Here is a 22,409-nt window from a genome sequence, read left to right as displayed (position 1 = left end):
TGCCATGGCTTACTCAATTTTGTGTCAATTTTCCTCTCTCTCTGATCTAAAATAAAATATATATATATAATATTTGTCCATGATGACTGGACCGTAGCCGCTGACGAACCATTTTACTCGAACATTTTCAATGTAACGTTAGAGAATAATAACAATATTTAGACTTTTTAAATTAGCATTTATTATAAGTATACACGCGCGCAAATTATATTAACTTTTTTCATAAGTAGGTGGAGGGTATCAGCTCCATGGCGGAGGGCTGTGTTGTTGCGACTTTAAGGCGTTTTTACGTGATGACGTACAGTGCCGTGGGCGTGGTTGGCTTGTGAAATGTCAGGGAGGAATGGCGCTCGGCGCGGTATTTTGAACAATTGCTTTTCCTTTTCTCATTTTATCTGCAATCGTTGCTAATCGTCAAAAACACGGGTAAGCAAGATACAAGTCAATGCAGAAAGGGACGTTTTGCTCTTTATGTTTCAGAACGCAAGGCCTTTAAAGATGGCTTAGGTATTGAAGCATATTACAGCTAGCTAGCTGGGGTTAGCAGGCTCAGCAAGTTTGCTATTACAGTTGTCCTGCTGATGGGTTGACCTGATGAGGCTGACAATAATGAAAACGTGGATGAAAAGGAAGATACTAAATTCGGAAGAAATTGGTCTAGCGTTGGCTGGTTAACTAGTTTGCATTAGTATTACTTATGTTGTTTTAGTTCATTACCATTATCTAGTTTGGACTTTAGAAAAAAAATATTCACTTGGCAAGTTACAGTTATTCTGTTATTTTTATTGATATGTCATCAGAGCACGTATAAAGAGTATCAAGCAAGAAAATATATGTACCATTATGAATATTGCTCACATACTGCCACTGTACGTATACTGGCCCTTGTGGTGCAAGTTTACTCAATTATTATAAGCTCGCGTTGTTTATATTGCACACCTTAAAACAGTTAAAAAGTTGCCCGTAATCTTAAGAAATAACAGCTGGTTAGTTCTTCTGTATACCCACCAATGTCGACCCATCTTATTGTTTTGTTTACTTTTGGCGTGTTTTTTTGTATTTGAGTGATGTAGCTGTTTTTAGCCGAAAGCTAGCTGTGTTGGTGACGATATAAAAATGGCGGATCTTTCGAAATCCTACACTTGCCTGAAATAGAATCGAAGCCAACAAGCTGCTGTAAGATTTTGTACCCCGTCCTGTCTGCACAAACACCCAAACATGTATTTTTGTTGTGTTGGAAGACCTGTCAGTGCGATATATTGCTAGAGAAAATATTGTGATAAACGACACTGACACAATGACCCTAAATTCGGATAATCCCAATCTCTAAACCTTTCTAAATGAACCATATTGCAAATAGAACATGCATCATAGATAGAACAATGTAACAGTTGTAGTAGTCTCCATTATGAGTCCTAGATATCATATGTGCTTATTCAATCCTGCAACTCAAAATCCTCACAAGTTGTGATCAAATAAAAGTACATATAGTAAATTAAGACCTGTAAAACATTGTTTTTCTCAAATATTGAACAACAAGTGGATACAGTAATTATTGTGACAGGCCTAAATGTTGGGTAATTAGTTTTCTTTAAAATACGTTACACAACATTGATTGACTGAGCATTATGGCAAGGGATTGTTGAAAAATTATGTAAAATAGAAATGCATGCTCTGTCCTTTAGTTTTTCATTAAATGGACAATTTGGCAGTGATTGACAGTTTCAAAAGCAGTCAGATTGTGGTTTATTAAATACTGCAAAATTGTTAATGGGAACATTTTTTTTCAATTTTAACACATTGATTTGTCTTTTTATTTAGTTAGGACCCCATATAGAGGCAGTCATGGATGTGGTGTCTCCAGAGCTCAACAGCCTCCTCCCAGACGAGATAATGGATACTGAGGCAATGGAAGACATGCCTCATTCCCAAGCTCATGGTACCCCTGCCCAGCCAAAGGGCATTGACGAGACATTGGTTCCAATGGAAACGGACAAACCTGTGGCTTCACAAGATATAGCACTCTCCTCGGGAGTCACGTTGGCAGAGGAAACATTGATTACGTCCACTCCAAAAGAACCTGCACTATGCAGCAGTGCAGAAAATCAAGTACCACTGTCTATTTCAAATAAATCAACACCTTTACCCACTCTCAAACGATCTCTTGCCACCTCCACTGCCACCACCAAAACAACAGACAGTGTTACTGGAACTACTGTCTCAACAGGTGGAATGCAAAAGCTCTCTTCCCCTTTCACAATTTCTGCTGCAAACCATCAAATTATTCTCAACAAGGTGGCCTCAGCACAGGCTGGTGAAGCAGCAAAATCTGCTGCTACTTCTCATCAGGTTATTAAGCAAGAAGGCCAGAAACTATTGGTCAGAACCATCGGGAAGTCAGGTCAGCCTATAGTTCTGCAGTTGCCACCCACTGGCAGCAAGGCAGCTGTCGGTCAAACATCTGGAGACCTTAAAACCCAAACTCCACAATTTAAAGTTGTGACTATTGGTGGGAGAACTGAACTGAAGCCACTTGTTGGAGGTACAACCAATCAGATGACCACATTACAGGCCCAGCAGCTAAAGACTGTACAGGTATACACTGTTATGCTATAACAGTTATGCTTTATCTGAATTGTTTAGGAATATAAGTCCAGTGATTTTTTTTTTTTAAGTGGCATTCAAGAAACCTGTTTTGCTTTTAATACACTGGTAATGCTTAAAAAACATATCAGTTTAATGATACTGCTAACATGAGCCAAAATATGTTCTTTCAATATTACCATGTTATAAAAATGTCTAACAGATTGCCAAGAAGGCACCTGCATCATCATCTGCACCAATTAAGTTTATCATCACAAAAACCGTAAACAGTAAAGGGGCCAGTCCACAGTCTCCAGTTATTGCAGGCAAGTTTTTACCATATTTTTAATTCACCATTTCGTATTTTACTTTAATAAACTCTGTGACACATGAATCTGTATTTTGTTATTTAGGACGTGTCCTAACACAAACTTCGCCTGTTTTGCCTGCCAGAAGCATTACTTTGACTGAGCCTCTTAACACTAGTTTACAGAGTCTCCCTGGAAAGAAGATTGCCATTTCTCCCTTGAAGACACCCAGTAAGGTAAGCTTTAAAGCCAACTGTTAATGTTACACACTGCATGTGTAAGCCAAAAAATATTGTACACTGTACACCCACAAGAAGCAAGTAAATGTAGCAAAGACGAGATACAAATACTAAAAGGTTAAATATTAAAGGTACGTTTTGTAACTTTCCAAAGGTGGCATGTTACCTGCATGATACCATGAAATATAAAGTTTTATTTAGCCAGGCATGTGGAGATGCAGGCCCAATCATAGTGAGAAGGCAAGCACAGTAAATACAGTCTACTTTTTAGCTAAAAAAAAATGCATACTGTGGCTTTAAATTCATGATGCAGTAAGTGGTAGTAGTGTAGTGTAGTAAGTTATTCTTGACTGTTCTGAATTTCTGTCCATGTTGAACATAGTCTAGGTCTCAAATTTCTGTTTAGTATGATCTGTATTGCACTTTTACTAATTTCTGCAGGTAACTGTAGTATCTGTGGCATCTCCAACTCAGAGTGCCCCTCAGAAGACAGTCACTTTGCCTGTGAATGTAGCACTTGGCCAGCAGATACTTGCAGTTCAGTCTACATCAGCTTCACCAGTCAAAGTGGTCACAAGCCAAGCAACTACACAGGTAAGAAGAGGGCTCCAGCAGGATAACCTGTGGACATCAAATACAAAACGGAAAAGAAAATTTTGCACAACATATTGGCAAACACTGATTTAATTTTTTTTCTGTGTTTGCCTTCTCTTATAGAATATCAAACCTGTCCAGTCTGTGGCAGTGGGTGGTGTTGGTGGTTCTCAGTTCAAAACCATAATTCCATTGGCCACACAACCAAATGTGCAGCAGATTCAAGTGCCAGGAAGCAGGTTCCATTACGTCCGCCTTGTCACAGCAACAACGGCCAGCAGCACAGTCCAACCTAGTGGTCCCAGTACAAATTCTGTACAGACAGGTGACATACATGAGGCAATTTTGGATTCTGTAATTGTAATGTATTTTTAAACTCTGAACTTCTTGTATGCCTTAGCTAAACCGATGATTGTAAGTGCAGGAGCAGTTAGGATGTCCGTCCCAATTGTCCCTGCGCAGTCTGTGAAACAAGTAGGTATTCATTTTCCACATGACACCTGTTTCTCTTCAGATTTAGTTTTGTTAAGTTAATTTGTTATTTGCAGGTGGCACCAAAGCCTTTGACAACAACTGCTCAAGTAGTGTCCACTCCTCAAACCCAGCAGCGCCTGATCATGCCAGCCACCCCCTTACCACAAATTCAGCCCAACTTTACCAATCTACCCCCAGGAACTGTACTGGCTCCGGCTCCCGGAGCTGGCAATGTGGGATATGCAGTTGTGCCCGCACAGTATGTCACTCAGGTTAGAATAACTTTTTTGTTTTTTTTTTGTTTTGCCATTTGTGTTTCTTTTGAAAGGACACATTTATTTTTGTATATTTTCTTTTTTCAGCTCCAACAGACTCCCTTTGTGACGCTTGCCAGCAGCTCTGGTTTTCAGGCATCAAGTAGCATCCAGACACAGGCCAGACTACCACTTAATGGGTAAAAAACCTTTTTAAATTTTTGACAAAGATTTTTTTTTCCAAGTGGCTGTGTTATTGCCCATTTTTAGATGTGTTGAATTTTGTCACTATAATTCCAAGTCCAGGTCCACTGCATGTCTAGAATGTTGAGAAATTGTTAAGGGCTCAAAACCAGTGAACCTCTGCACTGATCGCGGGACCAAATTGAATGTGTCAGGTTTTCGCCAGATATTCATAACCCAAGTAATTTACACGTGCAAAGAAATCCAAACACCGATGTCCATGAATATTATGTGCAACAATGTGAACTGACTCACAGAAAATGAAGTAGACAAAGAAACATGGTTTTGTTCAAGGAAATCTTCTCAGAAACCATGATTCTAAATTAGATGACCAATGAGCATGTTAGTTTCCCCTGCGTAACTGGAATAAGGAGATGAAAGATCTTCTGTATAGAACCAGTCTGGGTCCCAAGATAATTCCTATGAGCACTGCTAATGTTATAATCCAGAACTGGAAGGAAAAATGTTTCACCATAGAAATGAATATGAGTAGGTGCTCCCTGCAAGATTTCTAACGGAGAGAAAATAATTATCAGAGGAGTCGTCTGAGTTGTGTCTGAGGAAATTTGGACCACCAGAGAACTGTAGAACCATAGTTGATTTATCAGTTTGGTGTGCCCTTGACTAGAGCATTGTCAGATGTAAAATGTGACTCTTCCATCCATGCATCCATTTTCTTCCACTTATCCGGGGCCGGATTGTGGGGGCAGCAGTCTAAGCAGGGACTCCCAGACTTCCCTCACCCCAGACACATCCTCCAGCTCCTCCACTGGGACCCCAAAGCATTCCCAGGCCAGCTGAGAGACATAGTCCCTAGGGAGGCATCCAGGAGGCATCTTGAACAGATGCCCAAGCCACCTCACCTAGCTCCTTGACATGTAGGAGCAGCGGCTCTACTCTGAGCTCCTCCCATATGACCGAGCTCCTCACGCTCTAAGGGTGCACCCAGTTACTCTGTGGAGGAAACGCATTTCGGTCGCTTGTATCCGCGATCTCGTCCTTTCAGTCATTACCTAAAGTTCATGACCATAGGTGAGGGTAGGAACTACTTGAGGCAAAGACTCACCACCCACCTGGAGAGGGCAAGCCACTTTTTTCCGAATTAGAACCATGACCTCAAATTTGGAGGAGGTGATTCTTACCCCAGCTACTTAGCACTTGGCTGCAATCCGCCCCAGTGCCTGCTGCAGGTCTTGGCTCGATGAAGCCATCAGGACAACATAATCTGCAAACAGCAGAGATGAGATCCTGTGGTTCCCAAACCGTTCCCCCTCCGGCCCCTGGCTGCGCCTAGTAATTCTGTCCATAAATACAATGAACAGAACCAGTGACAGAGGGCAACCCTGGCGGAGTCCAACATGCACCGGGAACAGGTCTGACTTACTGCCGATGTGAACACAGCTCCTGCTCCGATCATACAGGGACCATGGGTGACCCTAGCAAACAGGTCTGGGGGGACGGGTCAATTTAAGAGCTGTTCAGAAGCCCTAAAATGTGATTCTGTTGAACATTTTCCAGACTAAGTTTTTCCACAGTATGTCAGGCTAACTGAAATAGGTTTTAAACTCCCAGCTACTTTTGGGATAGCCCTTGTAATATTTGTTTTGTTTGCTTCTTTTTTTTTAACTGTGTAAGAGATACAAGGATTAATTGCATTGTAATTTGCATCTAAGTTGACTTGATTGATGTATAACGCTGTTCCATGTCTGTGTCTTTAGAAACATTTGAAATGATGATTAGCTGTTTCAAAATGGAATATGATTGTGCTAAGAGTGACAACATTTGAGGCATTGTGTTTAGAGTATATAGAGCAATATTATTGCAATCCAGGGGTGTCAAAAAAAATCTATTCTTGAAAAGATTGTGATTCTACGTTTTAACGATTCTAGATCGATTTCAAATTTGAAATCTGCATTGCCTCTGTGGAGTTTACACGAGTTTCTCTTCGTCAGTAAATTGGGAATAAGCCTGTGCATTGTATTAAGTTAAGCTTTAATTAAAAACAGTTGTTTTTGTGTTTTTTAAGTCATGGCTTCATGCATGCGCGCTTCATGCACACAGAGCAGGAGATTTACGCGAGACCGTGCTGAGACCATGGATTCATGGCTAAGACAGGAGAGATGAATGAGACATCAGCGCTACTTTACTTTAGCCCTGTGGTTTGCTTTGTCCTGTTGTTGTTAGCAACGAAGGAAAGCTAATGGGCTAAGGGCCAGAGCCCTATCGTAAAGAGGCATTTATTAGAAAATATTTATATTTTGTATCTTTAACAAATGGGCCTACATATTTAAGTTTACTGCAGTATGGAATTTACTGAGCCTAGATAATGATTGAATAGATCTATTATTTTTATAGGATAATGAACTAATACAATAAATACAACTAAATACAATTTCAGGTACCACGTTTTAGATTCTTGCCCGATCTAAGAATAATTCTATTATGTAAACTGTATGTCCATACAAAGAGATTGTTACAAGAGGGAACTTGAAACATGTAAAATAAATGTTCTGTGTTTTAAATGAAAAATGGCATCACAATTGAAATGTAGAATCTTTTTACAATTGAAATGAAATTGCCAGGGGCTTAAAAATTAAGGCTAAACTCTAGTTTTTGAGTTGACACAACATATGTTGTCCTGCACACTTATTGTCACAACTGTTTTATGTAGAGATAATGATATATGAGTGTTTGTTTGCCTTTTTGCGTCTGCAGTTTTTCAAATTTATTTTTTATTACATAAACCTAACCCAGTGAGCAGTAGTAACTTGTATGTCCAACTAAACAGCGAGACTAGCTGTCTGTTCTTTTGTTTTCTTGTTTAAGTTTTATTTTTATTGTTCACAGCGTCTCAACAACGGAATCTACATCCAGACCAAGAAAACCCTGCAACTGCACCAAGTCACAATGTCTTAAGTTGTAAGTGTGTGGAAATTGAATATGTGCTTTCTCTTTTTTGTCTAAATGTAATGTATCCATTTAATTTTCTAGATATTGTGACTGTTTTGCAAATGGGGAGTTCTGCAATAACTGTAACTGTAATAACTGCTTCAATAACCTGGAACATGAAACTGAGCGCCTCAAGGCAATAAAGGTATAGGATCTTGTGTAGCTGAAACCTGGAGTTGCAATGTGCAATATGTACATGTGATATGATAAATACATATGCAACATATAATTGAGATACTTAAATTCACAGACATGTTTGGACCGGAATCCCGAGGCCTTTAAGCCGAAGATTGGTAAAGGCAAAGAAGGAGAGTCTGACCGTCGACACAGTAAAGGCTGTAACTGCAAACGATCAGGCTGTCTCAAAAATTACTGCGAGTGTTATGAGGTGAGATATCATGCATTAGTACATTCAGTTCACAAGTCATGATTTTGTCCTAAAATACATTTCCTTTTTTTTTTTTTTTTTTTTTTTTTGAAAAGGCAAAAATTATGTGCTCATCCATTTGTAAGTGTATTGGATGTAAGAACTTTGAGGAAAGTCCAGAGAGGAAGACGTTGATGCATTTAGCAGACGCAGCAGAAGTCCGAGTACAGCAGCAAACTGCCGCCAAGACTAAACTTTCGTCTCAGATCTCTGACCTGCTCATGAGGACAACCCCAGTTATTCCTACGGGAGGCGGAAGGTACTGTTTGTTTTTTTTGCTTTAAATGCAAAGCAGGTTTTTATGTTTTTAGTAGAAAGAAAATTGGCTACTTACTACATTTAAATTTTACACGTTTTTACTTCTGAGTTTTAAGCTACTAATTGTAAAATAATGATCCACGTATGTTGTTTCGGGTTTAATTCTGCAGAACATGGAGCTGCAATCCCATTCCATCTGTTTATGTCACATCTACAGATAGCTCATGTACTTGTGTAAAAGCAATGTTGTAATAAAAAAAATCATTGCTGGAACTTAAATAATATTGTATATGTTACTGTACAGGTTACCGTACACATTTGTAACAAAAGAAGTCCTTGAAGCAACGTGCGAGTGCCTGCTAGAGCGTGCCAAACGCTCCGAACAGACTCACCAGCCTCAGGCTGAAGCTGAGAGGATGATCCTAGAAGAGTTTGGACATTGCCTCATGAGGATCATAAGTTCAGCGGGGAAAGCTAAAGTTGACTGTGCCTCCATAAACTGTTAAGTCTGGGTGTGAACTGTGTTGGGGTGAAGAAGAATGGAGTTGTCTGCTTGGTCGTGGACTCCTGTGGCGTTACGGTGACAACAATCACGGCATTCATCTGCATGAAAAGGAATAACAGTTCATTTGTTAAGTCAGGTGGAAAAACAGCCTCCTGTTAAAGGGCATCTAAATGGGGAGATTTTAAAATTTCACTTCATGTGATATCTACTTCATATAGTTTTCCCCAAGCATTTGTTCTAACATTTTATCCTTTTGACGTTTTCTGGCTTTTAAAAAGATGCATTGTAATTTTTATGTCATCACAATATATCTACTTATAGTGGATAAAATGAACATTTATCTTTGATATTTATTTTTGAAGTGTTTGTAATCATTGTTAAGCACCATTATCAAATAGCTTGTTTTGCTATCTGAATGATTAACCCAAGTCTACACTAACCAAAAGTAACTGAATATAATAATTGATTTTATCTGAATATAGTTACACAAGTAAATATGCATATGCACACACTCACAAGTGTAACGAATGTCATTTGGCATTTTATAAGAGCTGTTGCTATTTTTGTAATCATGAAAAATTGTATGTAGTAATTCTGTTGCTATTGTGTTTTTATTTTTAATGTTAACATAAGAAACACGTTGATGTCTGCCCCTTTCAAGTCAAGCCATCTGTTAGAATTGGTTATCAAAAGTACTATGTGTTTTAGTATATTGTATTTTAGTTAATCCATTCACGCATTCAAGACAAGTTGTAGCCAGACATGTTCTTTTCAATATTTTTCATATGGGGTTATTCCTAATAAAAAATGTTAGATGTTTTGTTTTATCTAAATTCTGTTATCTCTAATGGATCGGGACAGTCTTCATTTATTATTTTAAGGGAAATGTATCTAAATCCCCTTTAAATCAGTAATTGTTCCAATAGGGTGTTTTCTATTATCGCGAGTTGGTACCTCCCTAAACATTTACAGGAGTCCTGGTTTGGTCCAGATATGCGAGTGTAAACCATGGTGTAAACAAATATTTCGGCACCGAAAGGGGGCGCCCGCGCGTCATGGCAGTGGGAACCTCACCACCATCACTAATAGAAGAAGAGTGCGCTCACATGGACCCTGTCAGCATGGACGGACCGAAAGATCAGCTAAATGTACAGTAAATGAGCGAAAGACCCGTGAATGTCCACTTGCTGTGGTGGGTATCAAAGGAGAAGAAATGTAGTGTAACTTTTTCAGTGTTGTACAGTCGTGACCTCTGTCGGGTTTCTGCAGAAACATACAGATAGTTTGTCGATAGTTGTAGGTGACGGCAAACAGGTTGAAGCGAATATTTCAAATGGCTTTCACAGTTAAAATGATCAGCTTATTGTAAAGACTGCTTACAGATGTAAACTTAAATATCTGCTTTTTTCCTCTAGGCATTGGATAGCGCTAGAAATAATAGGTAGGTGTCCTATATGTATTACCTAATTATACAGCCCATTGATTATACAAATCACTACCCATCTGACTCATCTGAGCAAGATTTCAAAATCGCAATTGAATGAGGGTTGCTTATTTTTTCATTACAGACGTACAGATCAAGCTAATCGCTTCGACACTAACGTTGTTTTTCTTTTTTTCAGTGCGTGAAAGCCTCGAGACTGTCGTCTGCACTCAACCCACCTGCTGCACTGTAAAAATAGTAACTCAATAAAGCTTTTGACCCAGAACTTAAGAATTATGTTTTTATTTTCCTAACGAGTGAATAAAATGCCAACAATCAAACGGCCCGTGTGCCATGGTGGACACGTGGACTGTACCCCCGGAAGTGGATCAGGGTGGGAGGTGTCGCTGTTACCGACTGCCACGTTGATGGAGACCAGTGGGGACGTGGAGATCGCGCTCTGCTGCTGTGCCCGGTTCTTCTGACTGTTCACCGGCTTTTGATTTAAAGAAGTAAAACTGCAGGCTTATGGTGTATGCCATTGTAAGTGTGCTTGTTTAAGTAAGGAGCACAGAAGAAGAGGTAAGCTACTTTTTGCAAGTAAGATTTGCTGATTGTTATGATCATTCAACTTCTGCAGTCATTTTTTGGCTTGTATTGTGGCAATAATGTGCTAATTAGATTGCGCTGTTAAGTTTGAGACAACGTGCAGAGTACATAAAGTTTTGTGTTGCTCGGGTCATGTTAGTGTGTAAGTGTTTAGTGTTCCACCTGCTGTGTTCATGCCCTCAGTGTAAATCAGCTGTTAGCTTACGTAGCTAGCACACACTGTACTTTTTCTTACTGAGTGTTTCGCGTGGATGTTTTTGGCGGAACGTTTTCCCCATATCAAAGTTTACTTTCCTGGTGTAATGATCAGTGCATTTAAGATAATCCCAGGGCTTAATTTGAACCTGAATCCTTTTCATTGGATGCTTCACCTTTTTTTTTTTTTTTTCCAAGATTCCTCAATAACTAATAGTGATTTATATAGTACACGCTTCATAATAAACCTCTTCCTCACCTTCTGTTTCTGTGCAAGAATAAGGGAATACTTCCCCATCTTATCTTACCTGACAAATTAACCACTGTGGGTTGTGTTTGTTCCATGGTTGGCAGATGGTGTTTTACTTCTGAAATGGTATAAAAGACAATGGAAACCGGTTAAAAAATGTTCATACTAAACGCTGTATTAAGTCTTTCCCAGTAAAAATAAAACAGCTGGCATTTTGTTGTGGTTCCCTTGACCAGGTCATAACAGCAGACAAAGACTCTGTCTCCAGTAATGTATTGCCAAGATTGGCCCTGATCTTTTTTTTTTTTTCCCCTCCTTCAAAGATGAAACTCAAAGAAATCAACCGGACAGCCATGCTCAGCTGGAGTCCTGCCCAGCATCACCCTATCTATTTAGCCACAGGTATTATTGATCATATGAAATAAAAATCTTATTATCTTTTGGTGTATTAAATTCTGTAAATACTGTATGCTTGTAGCATATGCCTAACATAGATATGTTTGTTTCAATACATTAGCAACTTTGATGTTACGGTCCTTTAACAATGTCCTTGGAACCACTTGTATTCTGCTTAGGGACCTCAGCACAGCAGCTTGATGCCTCCTTCAGCACCAGTGCATCCTTGGAGCTATTTGAGTTAAATTTGGCAGATCCATCGTTAGACATGAAATCTTGTGGCATCTTCTCATCCTCACATCGGTACTAAGAATCACCACTTTACCGTTGGTTTGTTTGCTATAATCAAGATTACTCAATTGTCTACTTTGGTTCAGATATCACAAACTTGTTTGGAGTCCATTTGGCATTGATGGGCAGGGTCTGGCCTCGGGGGTTCTTATTGCTGGTGGAGAAAATGGAAATGTCATCCTGTATGATCCTGTAAAGATTCTGTCTGGAGACAGAGATGTGATCATTGCAGAGAGCAGCATTCACACAGGGCCTGTGAGAGCTCTTGACGTGAACCCATTTCAGGTACGCATACATTTTGACATGTGAATTTAATTTTGTAACTTGTTGTATATTGAGTCATTTGATCTCTGACAGGCAAACTTAGTTGCATCAGGTGGAAATGAATCGGAAATTTACATATGGGATATTAATAATTTTGGATCTCCAATGACACCTGGACCCAAGACACAGGTAGATTATGTCAATATGATGAGGAGATACTTATGTATTTCAATATTTGTTATTTGTTACATTAATAAATGAACTGTATCAAAGTAGGCAGTTAACATATGGTTTATTATATAGCCTCTAGAGGACATCAGCTGTGTGGCATGGAACAGACAAGTCCAACACATCCTGGCCTCTACTAGCCCAAGTGGACGAACTTCAGTGTGGGATCTACGCAAGAATGACCTCATCATTAAAGTCTGCGACCACAGCAACAGAGTGTGTTTTTCACTTACTATTTTGTTGATTTTGGTCCTTTTGTTTTATGTCAGAAAATGATTTTCTTTTTCTGTTATCGTCATTAGATGCATTGTTCTGGGATGGCCTGGAATCCAGAAGTGGCTACACAGTTGGTTATGGCCTCTGAAGATGATCGAATGCCTGTGATTCAAATGTGGGATTTGCGTTTTGCATCCTCTCCCCTCAAGATTTTAGAAAATCACACACGGTAAACAAAAGTTTGGTTGTTACTTTAAAACTTGGGTAATGTTTGAACGCTCAAACCAAACTTTGTGCTGCTTGTAGTGGTGTCTTAGCCATTGCATGGAGCTCTGCCGATCCAGAGCTGCTTCTCAGCTGTGGGAAGGACGGTAGGATTCTTTGTTGGAATCCAAACACAGCAGAGGTAAATGGTTTATCATGTTTCAGTATTTTAATGGCTAAAATTAACAACAAAATGGAATTTCCTGTGATATTTTTAAACGATTTACTATTATGATTTATTCAGATTTTATATGAACTGCCTACTGGCAACCAGTGGTGCTTTGACATCCAGTGGTGCCCAAGAAACCCTGCAGTGCTTTCTTCAGCAGGCTTTAATAGCTGTATAAATATCTATTCCATTATGGGAGGCACCAATCAAGCTCAGAGCCAGAGACATGTGGACCAGGTAAGGATTACTGAATTACAACCTAATTGGTTGCAACAAGTGTTGTTCACCAACCAAAATCTAGCTTTGAGACTTAATAGATTTGCAAGGTCTTTTTAATGCATGTTTGATTATAAAGTAATACCGGTAATCAAAATTTTGGTCTGCATGTTTCAGATAAGTAACTCATTTGGAAACATGGATCCCTTTGGAACAGGACAAACTCTACCTCCATTGGAGCTGCCTCAGAGTGGGACCCTTTCAACTACAGTTAACCCACTAAAGAAGCCCCCAAAATGGATACAGAGACCTGTGGGAGCATCATTTGCTGTAAATCACTTTACATTATTGTTTGTAAACATTATTAAGAATATATAGTATTTTTCCAAAAAAATCTGTTCGTTCTCTCATTTTCTTAATTTTTTCTTTGTAGTTTGGAGGGAAATTGGTGTCTTTGGATAATGGAAAACCAAATCCCCAGCAGCCCAATAGCCATGTTGTGCATGTCAGCCAGGTTGTTACAGAAACTGACTTGTTGAAGCGCTCCAACCAGCTACAGGACACCATCAGTTCAGGTCAATTTCTGGAGTTTTGCCAAGGAAAAATCAACTTGGCTGAGAATGAGTTTGAAAAGACAGTTTGGTCTTTTCTCAAGGTAATTATTCAAAATCAATCAATATTTGTTTAAAGGCATAGATTCATTTAAATGATATTTTCTTTGTTTTTAGGCTAATTTTGACAGTGACAGCCGCTCAAGGTTCCTGGAGCTTCTTGGCTACAATAAAGAGGAACTAGCCCTAAAGGTTGACTAGTGTGAAATAAAAGCCTACTGTCTGCTTCCTATCATTTTAACATGTAATAACATTGTAGTATTGTATTTTCTAGATTTCTGCTGCATTAACTGAAAAGCCCAGAGAGGTAAAGCCAATTCCACTGCTTAATAGTAATCATCTGTATTATGAATGATTGCATTTAGTTTACAGTCCAACACTGGTCCCAAAACTGGTCTTTATTTTTGAAAAAAAAGAAAGAAATTAACCCGAATCAATATTTTATAAGAGTTGCTTTGTTTTTAATTGTCCAGATGGATTTTCCCACTCTGTGTGATGCACAGCCAGTTGCCGACCTTAACGTTGTCCCTGCCATAGATTACACTGCCACAGAGGCAGCATTTGACTTGATTGCTGATGTGAATGCAGAAGAAAAGAGTGCTGATCACAATTATGAAATTGTAGATCATAACCAAGTAACAAATGGCACTCCTGAACATCAGTGGGATAATGAGAAAATAATTTTTGATGAGGTACAGCACGCCACCAGAAAAGACATTTCTAGGTCTAATCACAAAGCAAATATAATTAGTAATACTGTTGTGTAATGTGTTGCAGGAAGTAAATGACATTTTAGATGGCAGTGAGGACGTGCTTCAAGCTTCTATGGAAGAAACACCTCAGGAATCAGTTTCTGAAGTCCAAACTCCCAGTGAAGAACCATCACAGGATCCTTTTTCCGACATTCAAGCTCCCAGTGAAGAACTATCACAGGATCCTTTTTCTGACATTCAAGTTCTCAGTGAAGAATCATCACAGGATCCTTTTTCCAATATTCAAGTTCTCAGTGAAGAATCATCACAGGATCCTTTTTCCGACATTCTAGCTTCCAGAGAAGAACCATCACAGGATCCTTTTTCCAGTATTCAGGCTCCCAGTGAAGAACCATCACAGGATCCTTTTTCTGACATTCAAGCTCCCAGTGAAGAACCATCACAGGATCCTTTTTCCGACATTCAAGCTCCCAGTGAAGAACCATCACAGGATCCTTTTTCCGACATTCAAGCTCCCAGTGAAGAACCATCACAGGATCCTTTTTCCGACATTCAAGCTCCCAGTGAAGAACCATCACAGGATCCTTTTTCCAGTATTCAAGCTCCCAGTGAAGAACCATCACAGGATCCTTTTTCCGACATTCAAGCTCCCAGTGAAGAACCATCACAGGATCCTTTTTCCGACATTCAAGCTCCCAGTGAAGAACCATCACAGGATCCTTTTTCCAGTATTCAAGCTCCCAGTGAAGAACCATCACAGGATCCTTTTTCCGATATTCAAGCTCCCAGTGAAGAACCATCACAGGATCCTTTTCCCGACATTCAAGCTCCCAGTGAAGAACCATCACAGGATCCTTTTCCCGACATTCAAGCTCCCAGTGAAGAACCATCACAGGATCCTTTTTCCGACATTCAAGCTCCCAGTGAAGAACCATCACAGGATCCTTTTGAGAAAGTGCTTGAAGCTCCTAGTGAACAATTGCTCATTGGTGAAGTTCTCAAGGCACCTGAAGATGGTGCATCACAGGTTATTGCTCCTGTAGTCAACCCAGACCTTGGTATGAATAAAGGTATTTTATTTCAGATCGTATCATTCACAATTGTTTTACAAATAAACAGACTTTTAAATGAAAATCTATAATCTATACATTAAAGTGTGCATTTAGCAGCACGTTTAAATTGCACATCTTTAAACTGGTCCTTCAGTGTGTGAGCAAACTGCTTTCAAGGAACCTTGAGTTGAAATCCCAACAGCATTTTTTTTCCAACTTATTTTTTTTTTATCTTCAGATGTTGACAGGCTGATTACACAAGCTCTGTTAACTGGAGATTTTGAAGGAGCGGTTGAACTCTGCCTCCATGACAACCGTATGGCAGACAGTATTATCCTCGCTATTGCTGGAGGAGCTGAGCTTCTAAAGAAAACTCAAAAGAAGTATTTCATAAAGTCACAAAGCAAGCTGACTAAGGTAAGGTACATAATTCTGTGTTGTCAAATAAACAGGCAATCTAAATAACTTCAATACATATAATTATGTTTCATACAGCTTATAAGTGCCGTTGTGATGAAGGACTTGCATGACATCATGAGCACCTGTGAGCTACAGAACTGGAAGGAGGCGCTGGCTGCTGTTATGACATATGCTCAGACTCAGGAGTTTTCCGCCCTTTGTGGTGTGTATTGCATGTGATATTGTAACAGTTGTCATTGTGATCAAGTTTTATTTTCTAAAGCAATTACATTTATCTATTAGATCTCCTTGGTGGTAGATTGGAGGGAGCAAATGATCCCAAGTTGCAAGCACAGGCCTGTCTCTGTTACATCTGTGCTGGTAATTTGGAGAAACTGGTGTCTTGCTGGATCAAGGCACAAGAAGGAAGCAATCCACACTCTCTACAGGTGATGTGCAGACACACTGTAAAGTTAACCTGGAAGAGGCCAGATTGAAATGTGTTGTAGTCTTGGGTCAAGTTTTACATGTTATCAAGCTCTCGCTAAAACGGATCTGGAAAAGGGCAGATCACTCAAACTAATTCTTAAATCTGATTGGGTGAAGACAGCAGAGGGCAAAGAAATCAAACCTTGTGCATTGCTCTCAACTGGTTTTAGCCAGACATCTCGATGTATTGCTTGATGTAGCAAACCTTACAAAATTATTTGTACCTCATGTGTAACAATTAAACTGTTTCCCTTAGGACCTGGTGGAAAAAGTGGTTGTGATGCAACATGCAGTAGAACAGACTCAAAACTTGGGTCCTCTTGCAGTTGGGGTCCTGTTAGCCAAGAAGATGAGCGAGTATGCAAAACTATTAGCCTCTCAGGGTTGCTTGACCACAGCTCTTTCTTACCTACCCAACGAATCCAACCATGTATGTACATAATGCAATGATATGATACTTTATGGAAATCTGTGAACATCATACTGATTGATCTGCTCTGCTATGAAGGTTTGTATTCAGCTGCTTCGTGAGCGTCTGAGCCATGCTCTAGGTCAGCAGGACCCAGCATCTTTCAAAACGCAAAGCATCCCCTCTAAGGTCCCTCATCTGCAGACTCCTACTCAATCCAATAACCCATATTCTGTAGTGCAGCCCACCACCACTGCTCCTGCTCAGCTTCAGTACTACCAGCCCGTGAGTTACATTGGTCTATGTTGTATTTTTTTCAGCACTCATTTCACTTCACCTTTTATCTTCTGGCTGCATAATTTGTTTGACACTTCAAAACTTTCATACTAACTTGCCACCAATCCTCAAGCACATTGCAGGTGGTTTTTTCATTTATTTAATTCACTTTGTTTCCATTTTAGCCACAGTTTGAAATACAATTTATGGTAGAATCATACAGATGAAACCAGTTTAGATAAAAGTTTACATACACTATATAAAAAGTACCATACGCTTTTTTTCTCACTGTTTGACATCAAATCAGACTAAACCTTTAGGTTTGTTGACAACATTTGAGTTAGTAGATGTATTGAACGCACACCTGAAACTGACTTTTTGTGTAACATTATGGGAAAGATCAGGAAGAGAATTGTGGACTTGCACAAGTCTGTCTGGTATGTTTGGTGGAATATGGGGGAAACTTGCAAGCCTGAGAACACTATCCCAACTGTGAAATAAGGGGGTGGCAGCATCATGTTGTGGGATTGTTTTGCTGCAGGAGGGACTGGTGAACTTAACAAAATATATAGCATCATGAGGAGAGAACATTACATGGAAATACTGAAGCAACATCTCAAGACATCAGCCAGGAAGTTGACGCTTGGGCATAAATGGGTCTTCCAAATGGGCAATGACCCGAAACATACTGCCAAACCTGTTACAAAGTGGCTTAAGGATAACAAAGTTGATGTTTTGAAGTGGCCATCACAAAACACTGATCTCAATCCTATTGAAAATTTATGAGCATACCTGAAAGGCATGTGCAAACAAGGTGGTCTACAAACTTGGCTGAGTTACACCAGTTCTGTCAGGAGAAATGGGACAAAATTCTTGCCAACAATCCCCACAAGCTTGTGGAAGGATATCCAAAATGTTTGGCCCAAGTCATACAGTTTAAAGGTAATGGTACCAAATACTAATGAAATGTATATAAACATCTGACTTTCTTCAAAGTAATGAAAAATTGTCTTTAAAAAATCATTTTCTCGTTATTATGGCATTTAACAAATAGAAATAACTTTGGTAATCCTAACTGACCTAAAACAGGAAAAGTTTATTCTGAATTCATGTAAAAAAAAAATCGTATGGTACTTTTTAGATAGTGTATGTAAACTTCTATTGTTGAAGTCAGATGTATTTACAGTTGAAACCAGATTTGTTAATTGACCTTTGGCTCTTTTGAGGCAGATGACTGTTGGCTCTGTTGGTGTATTATGGTGTGTTTTTGTTGGTACTTTGGTTATCACCATCTCTCTGTGCTCAGGTCAGGGCTGCTTCTACTGTCACCTCTTGGAGTAATCAAACTCCAACAGCCTTCTCCCATGTGCCTACTCCTCTTCCAGTTGGCACTGTCTCAGACCCATCAAAGGTATTAAACAACCTACATAAAATTAAAGGAAGTAGAGCTACGTTCTAAGAAGGAATTTAAAACATTTGCCTAGCAAAATGAAGGTGCTCTCCTATACTATTCATTATATCATAACTTTGTAAATAAGGGCCGAAGTCTAATTTACTCATTTGTTTGTTAAACACTTGAAATTACTTTTATGTATTTCACATATGCTGTACATGTCTAACAAGCAAGTCAAATATAAACTTAACCAAATGTATAAACTTCACCATAATTGTCAAGCTTTGTAGTCTAATCTATTTTCATTTAACCATTATTTATTCTTGAGGAATCGTTGATGATGACCTCATTATGATGAGGGATTCGAGTTTTTCACAAAACATAATAATTAATAATAAAAAGAACAACTACTATTACAATTAAAACACGAGAATTATTTAAAATGGTTAAAAATGAATTAATGATGTTCATCAATTAAAGTTTTAAATATGCTCTTTGATGGGTATAGATGTGTCTGGGTCACAGCTTGTCCACATTTTAATTTTATTAACTAGATGTCCAACCACACCTCCCTTCTAATTTTGGCATTTCCATATGCATCTACAATGCATACTATGTGTATACTGCATAAAGAAAACACAGAATTCAAGGAATTCATGATTAATATTTTTTGTTCTTAAGGTGGAGCTATCGAACCCTATATGTGCAATGCCAACCACAGGCACAGCCGCTGTGCCTTCTGTTTCCTCTGCGCCTTTCATGCACTCCCATCAATACCAGAGTAAGTGTCTTGAGCCCTTTATAAACATGCATATTCAGACAGACCCCAGCCAGCACAGATGCAGAGCAATGGGTTATTTGTACACAGTCGCGCCCACTTTTCCCACTCATAGGTGGCACTAGTGCTGAGTGCTGGTGGTTCGGCCAGGTTGTCTCCGGGGCTAAATCATTGTTTTCATTCTACATTCAATTTTACACTAAAGGAAATATTCATATTGGGAACAGAAGGTGTATATTAGGATCATGTATATATTATCTTTATCTCTCATCTAAACATTAACAAACATTTACAAATACGGCATTATGTAACTTTTCTCTTAGAGGGTCCATCACTTACTAGGTAAATTTAATGTCATGCTGTTGAACACTGCAGGCAAAGCATTAGAATCTATATGGAGACAAGAAGGTGGTTGACCCTCCACCAAGAAAGTTACACAAAAAAAACTATCTTTTCAGACTTTCAAACAATATATACTCTAGTAGTCTTTACATTGTTTTTTTCTGTAAAATTGCTTTGTATATTTTCTTTTTCCAAAAAATACCCTAGCATGAAAAACCTTAGCATGCCTTTTGTATGTAGTAGATGAACTTGCATGTACATTTTCACTAACAAAGTCTATTTGTTCTGGATAACCCCAGACTATGCCCAGGTTAACCAGTACCCACAGGGAGCTGGAGGGTTGACTGAATATCGGACTCATCAGGATTCCCCTCCTATGGCACCTCTTTTGGCTGAAGCTTCTGTTGCTCCTCACCCTCCAGGCTTTCTCTCTCACTACTCTCAGCCTGTCCCATCTCAAGCTGCTTATGCCCCTTCACCTCTCAGCAGTCAATGCCCATCTTTCTCCTCTTCCTCCAATCCGCCTTTGTTTCCCAAAATCTCCACTTCAACACCATGTGCTGTGCCTCCATCCTCGATGGGGTCCTTCCAGCATGGTGGACCTGGCTCTCCGGGGTCTTACATGCTGCTGCCTCCACAGAGTGGAGTCTCAGGTACACAGCATGACTCTGGCCCAGAATTTATCCCTGCCTCTTAAAAGAACAGACAGTCTGTTCCTGTCATCCTGTTATAGAATCTACTTTGAACCAGGGAGCTGTTTAAGATAATGGACTGAAAGTGTTTGTGATAGGAGATTTTTTTTTCTTTTTGTATCTCCATAAATTATAGATTGATTGAATATACTCTTAATTATGTTTATTAAAGCTATTACAATAGTAATTAATTTTATACAGTCACAATAAAATGTCACATCAAGGCAAATGGTCAAGGGGCATTTCATATAAACGGCATTTCAGGTGTCACTCAACTTTAAATTTGTTTAAGTCAAAAACAGATTTTAAGAAGAAAAAAAAAACATTAAAATTACGGTGATTACATTTCCCTCAAAGTAATTTCATTGTGATTGTAGGACCTCAGAATGGCTGGAATGATCCTCCAACCCTGAGTCGAGTTCCCAAGAAGAAGGTAATGGAGATTTTCTTTCAGTGATGAAAATGTTGAATATGTTTATAATAAACTGCTTGTAAAAATTCTCAGCTAGTTCCACAGAACTACACCCCCCCTGCTCCTATTACAGCCCCCATCATGGCTCCACTGGGGGTCAATCTCCAGTCTCAGCAGATGCCCTCAGGGTCCCCTCAGACCATGGGTCAGATCCCACATGCTGTTCAGACCCCCTATTCAGGCATGCAGCAGCCACTTCCCTCTTCTGCTATGAACTCCATGAACACAACAATGCCCAAAACCAGCTCTGAAGGTCCACCTGGAGCACCTATTGGTGATGCTATTCAGGTATACTGTTTATATTGTATATATGCTGTTGAGTGTATTTATTTATTTATTCTCATCCAATGCTACATTTAATACAACCTTGTCTGACAAGTTACTGTGTTTTCAGCCTCCTCAGTCTATGCCTGCTGAAAAGATCACAAAGAAGCCCATTCCTGATGAGCACTTTGTTTTAAAAAACACATTTGAGGGCCTTATTCAAAAATGCCTAATTGTTGCTACAGACCCGGTAAACACATCTAATAAAAACATTTTTTTGCACTGTTGGTAAAATTCGATTGTGGCAAAGCCAGTCAAATCATGATTAAGGAAAGATGGTACTATTAAAGGAAATCTGATATAATAATGCATTTTTACTTTTCAGCAAACCAAAAGGAAACTTGATGACGCTAACAAGCGTTTGGAAACACTTTATGACAAGCTGAGAGAGCAAACGGTGAGTATTTGCACTTAAATTCTTTGTATTGGGTTATGACTCACTATCTTTTGTTCCTTTATAGCTATCCCCAGCTATTGTAGGGGGTCTTCATAATATTGCTAGGACTATTGAGTCACGATCCTACGCAGAGGGCCTCAATATCCACACACACATTGTAAGCAGCAGTAACTTCAGTGAAATTTCAGGTTTTATGCCAGTGCTCAAAGTGGTGTTGACACAAGCCAAAAAACTGGGAGTATGAGCAACGCACTAACCACATAGTATGAGTATCGTAAGGGAAAAAATGTAATTCAGACAAACTTGATCAAGATGTACAGGAAACTGGTTTAATAGACTGCTGAACCTCACTTCAATCAGTCAGTGGTAAATCTGGTCTGATCATTGATTTAAGTATTGCATAGATTTATTAATTCTCTATTGGGCTGTCATACCAAATAAATTAAGTTGTTAGCGGAACTTTTCATGAGGGAAAAAATAGGAATAATTGTAGTTTCATGTTTTGGAAGTAATTATTGAAAGTGAAATTGGTAATAAATACTACAACTACTTCAGTATTTTTTTTTTTTTTTTTTTCACTTAACATTGACATGGTAATGTATTGTTCCATACATCACTGTATGGATGCATTAGTTCAAAACAAAATCTTGTTTTTTGTTTTGTTTTTAATATAATTGTAATAATCTCAGATCAGCACATTTGAGACA

General features: G+C 39.1%; 2 protein-coding genes across 2 annotated transcripts; both read left to right on the top strand.

Annotated features, from left to right (window-relative positions):
• Positions 1 to 292: 292 nt before the first annotated feature.
• lin54 (lin-54 DREAM MuvB core complex component) lies at positions 293 to 9,426 on the top strand. The gene is made up of 14 exons (XM_033989525.2): positions 293 to 426; positions 1,822 to 2,595; positions 2,807 to 2,909; positions 2,997 to 3,127; positions 3,572 to 3,724; positions 3,848 to 4,049; positions 4,125 to 4,198; positions 4,273 to 4,470; positions 4,561 to 4,652; positions 7,543 to 7,614; positions 7,687 to 7,789; positions 7,895 to 8,032; positions 8,128 to 8,330; positions 8,634 to 9,426. The coding sequence occupies exons 2-14, from the start codon at positions 1,846 to 1,848 to the stop codon at positions 8,833 to 8,835; spliced, it is 2,421 nt and encodes an 806-aa protein (XP_033845416.1). The 5' UTR covers positions 293 to 426; positions 1,822 to 1,845; the 3' UTR covers positions 8,836 to 9,426.
• Positions 9,427 to 10,763: 1,337 nt separating this feature from the next.
• Positions 10,764 to 22,135, top strand: sec31a (SEC31 homolog A, COPII coat complex component). The gene is made up of 29 exons (XM_055231902.1): positions 10,764 to 10,839; positions 11,635 to 11,713; positions 11,887 to 12,010; positions 12,085 to 12,283; positions 12,356 to 12,451; positions 12,566 to 12,706; positions 12,793 to 12,935; positions 13,013 to 13,112; positions 13,215 to 13,376; positions 13,533 to 13,685; positions 13,789 to 14,010; positions 14,084 to 14,158; positions 14,241 to 14,273; positions 14,440 to 14,658; positions 14,744 to 14,920; positions 15,056 to 15,749; positions 15,970 to 16,148; positions 16,227 to 16,353; positions 16,434 to 16,579; positions 16,876 to 17,049; positions 17,128 to 17,313; positions 18,611 to 18,715; positions 19,379 to 19,478; positions 20,117 to 20,470; positions 20,887 to 20,942; positions 21,015 to 21,269; positions 21,376 to 21,495; positions 21,631 to 21,702; positions 21,767 to 22,135. The coding sequence occupies exons 2-29, from the start codon at positions 11,635 to 11,637 to the stop codon at positions 21,944 to 21,946; spliced, it is 4,671 nt and encodes a 1,556-aa protein (XP_055087877.1). The 5' UTR covers positions 10,764 to 10,839; the 3' UTR covers positions 21,947 to 22,135.
• Positions 22,136 to 22,409: the final 274 nt, after the last annotated feature.

The sequence above is a fragment of the Periophthalmus magnuspinnatus genome, chromosome 23 (assembly GCF_009829125.3).
Source record: "Periophthalmus magnuspinnatus isolate fPerMag1 chromosome 23, fPerMag1.2.pri, whole genome shotgun sequence".
Lineage (NCBI taxonomy): Eukaryota > Metazoa > Chordata > Actinopteri > Gobiiformes > Gobiidae > Periophthalmus > Periophthalmus magnuspinnatus.
Note: the sequence above shows the minus strand (reverse complement) of the source record. Positions and strands in the feature narration are given on the sequence as shown.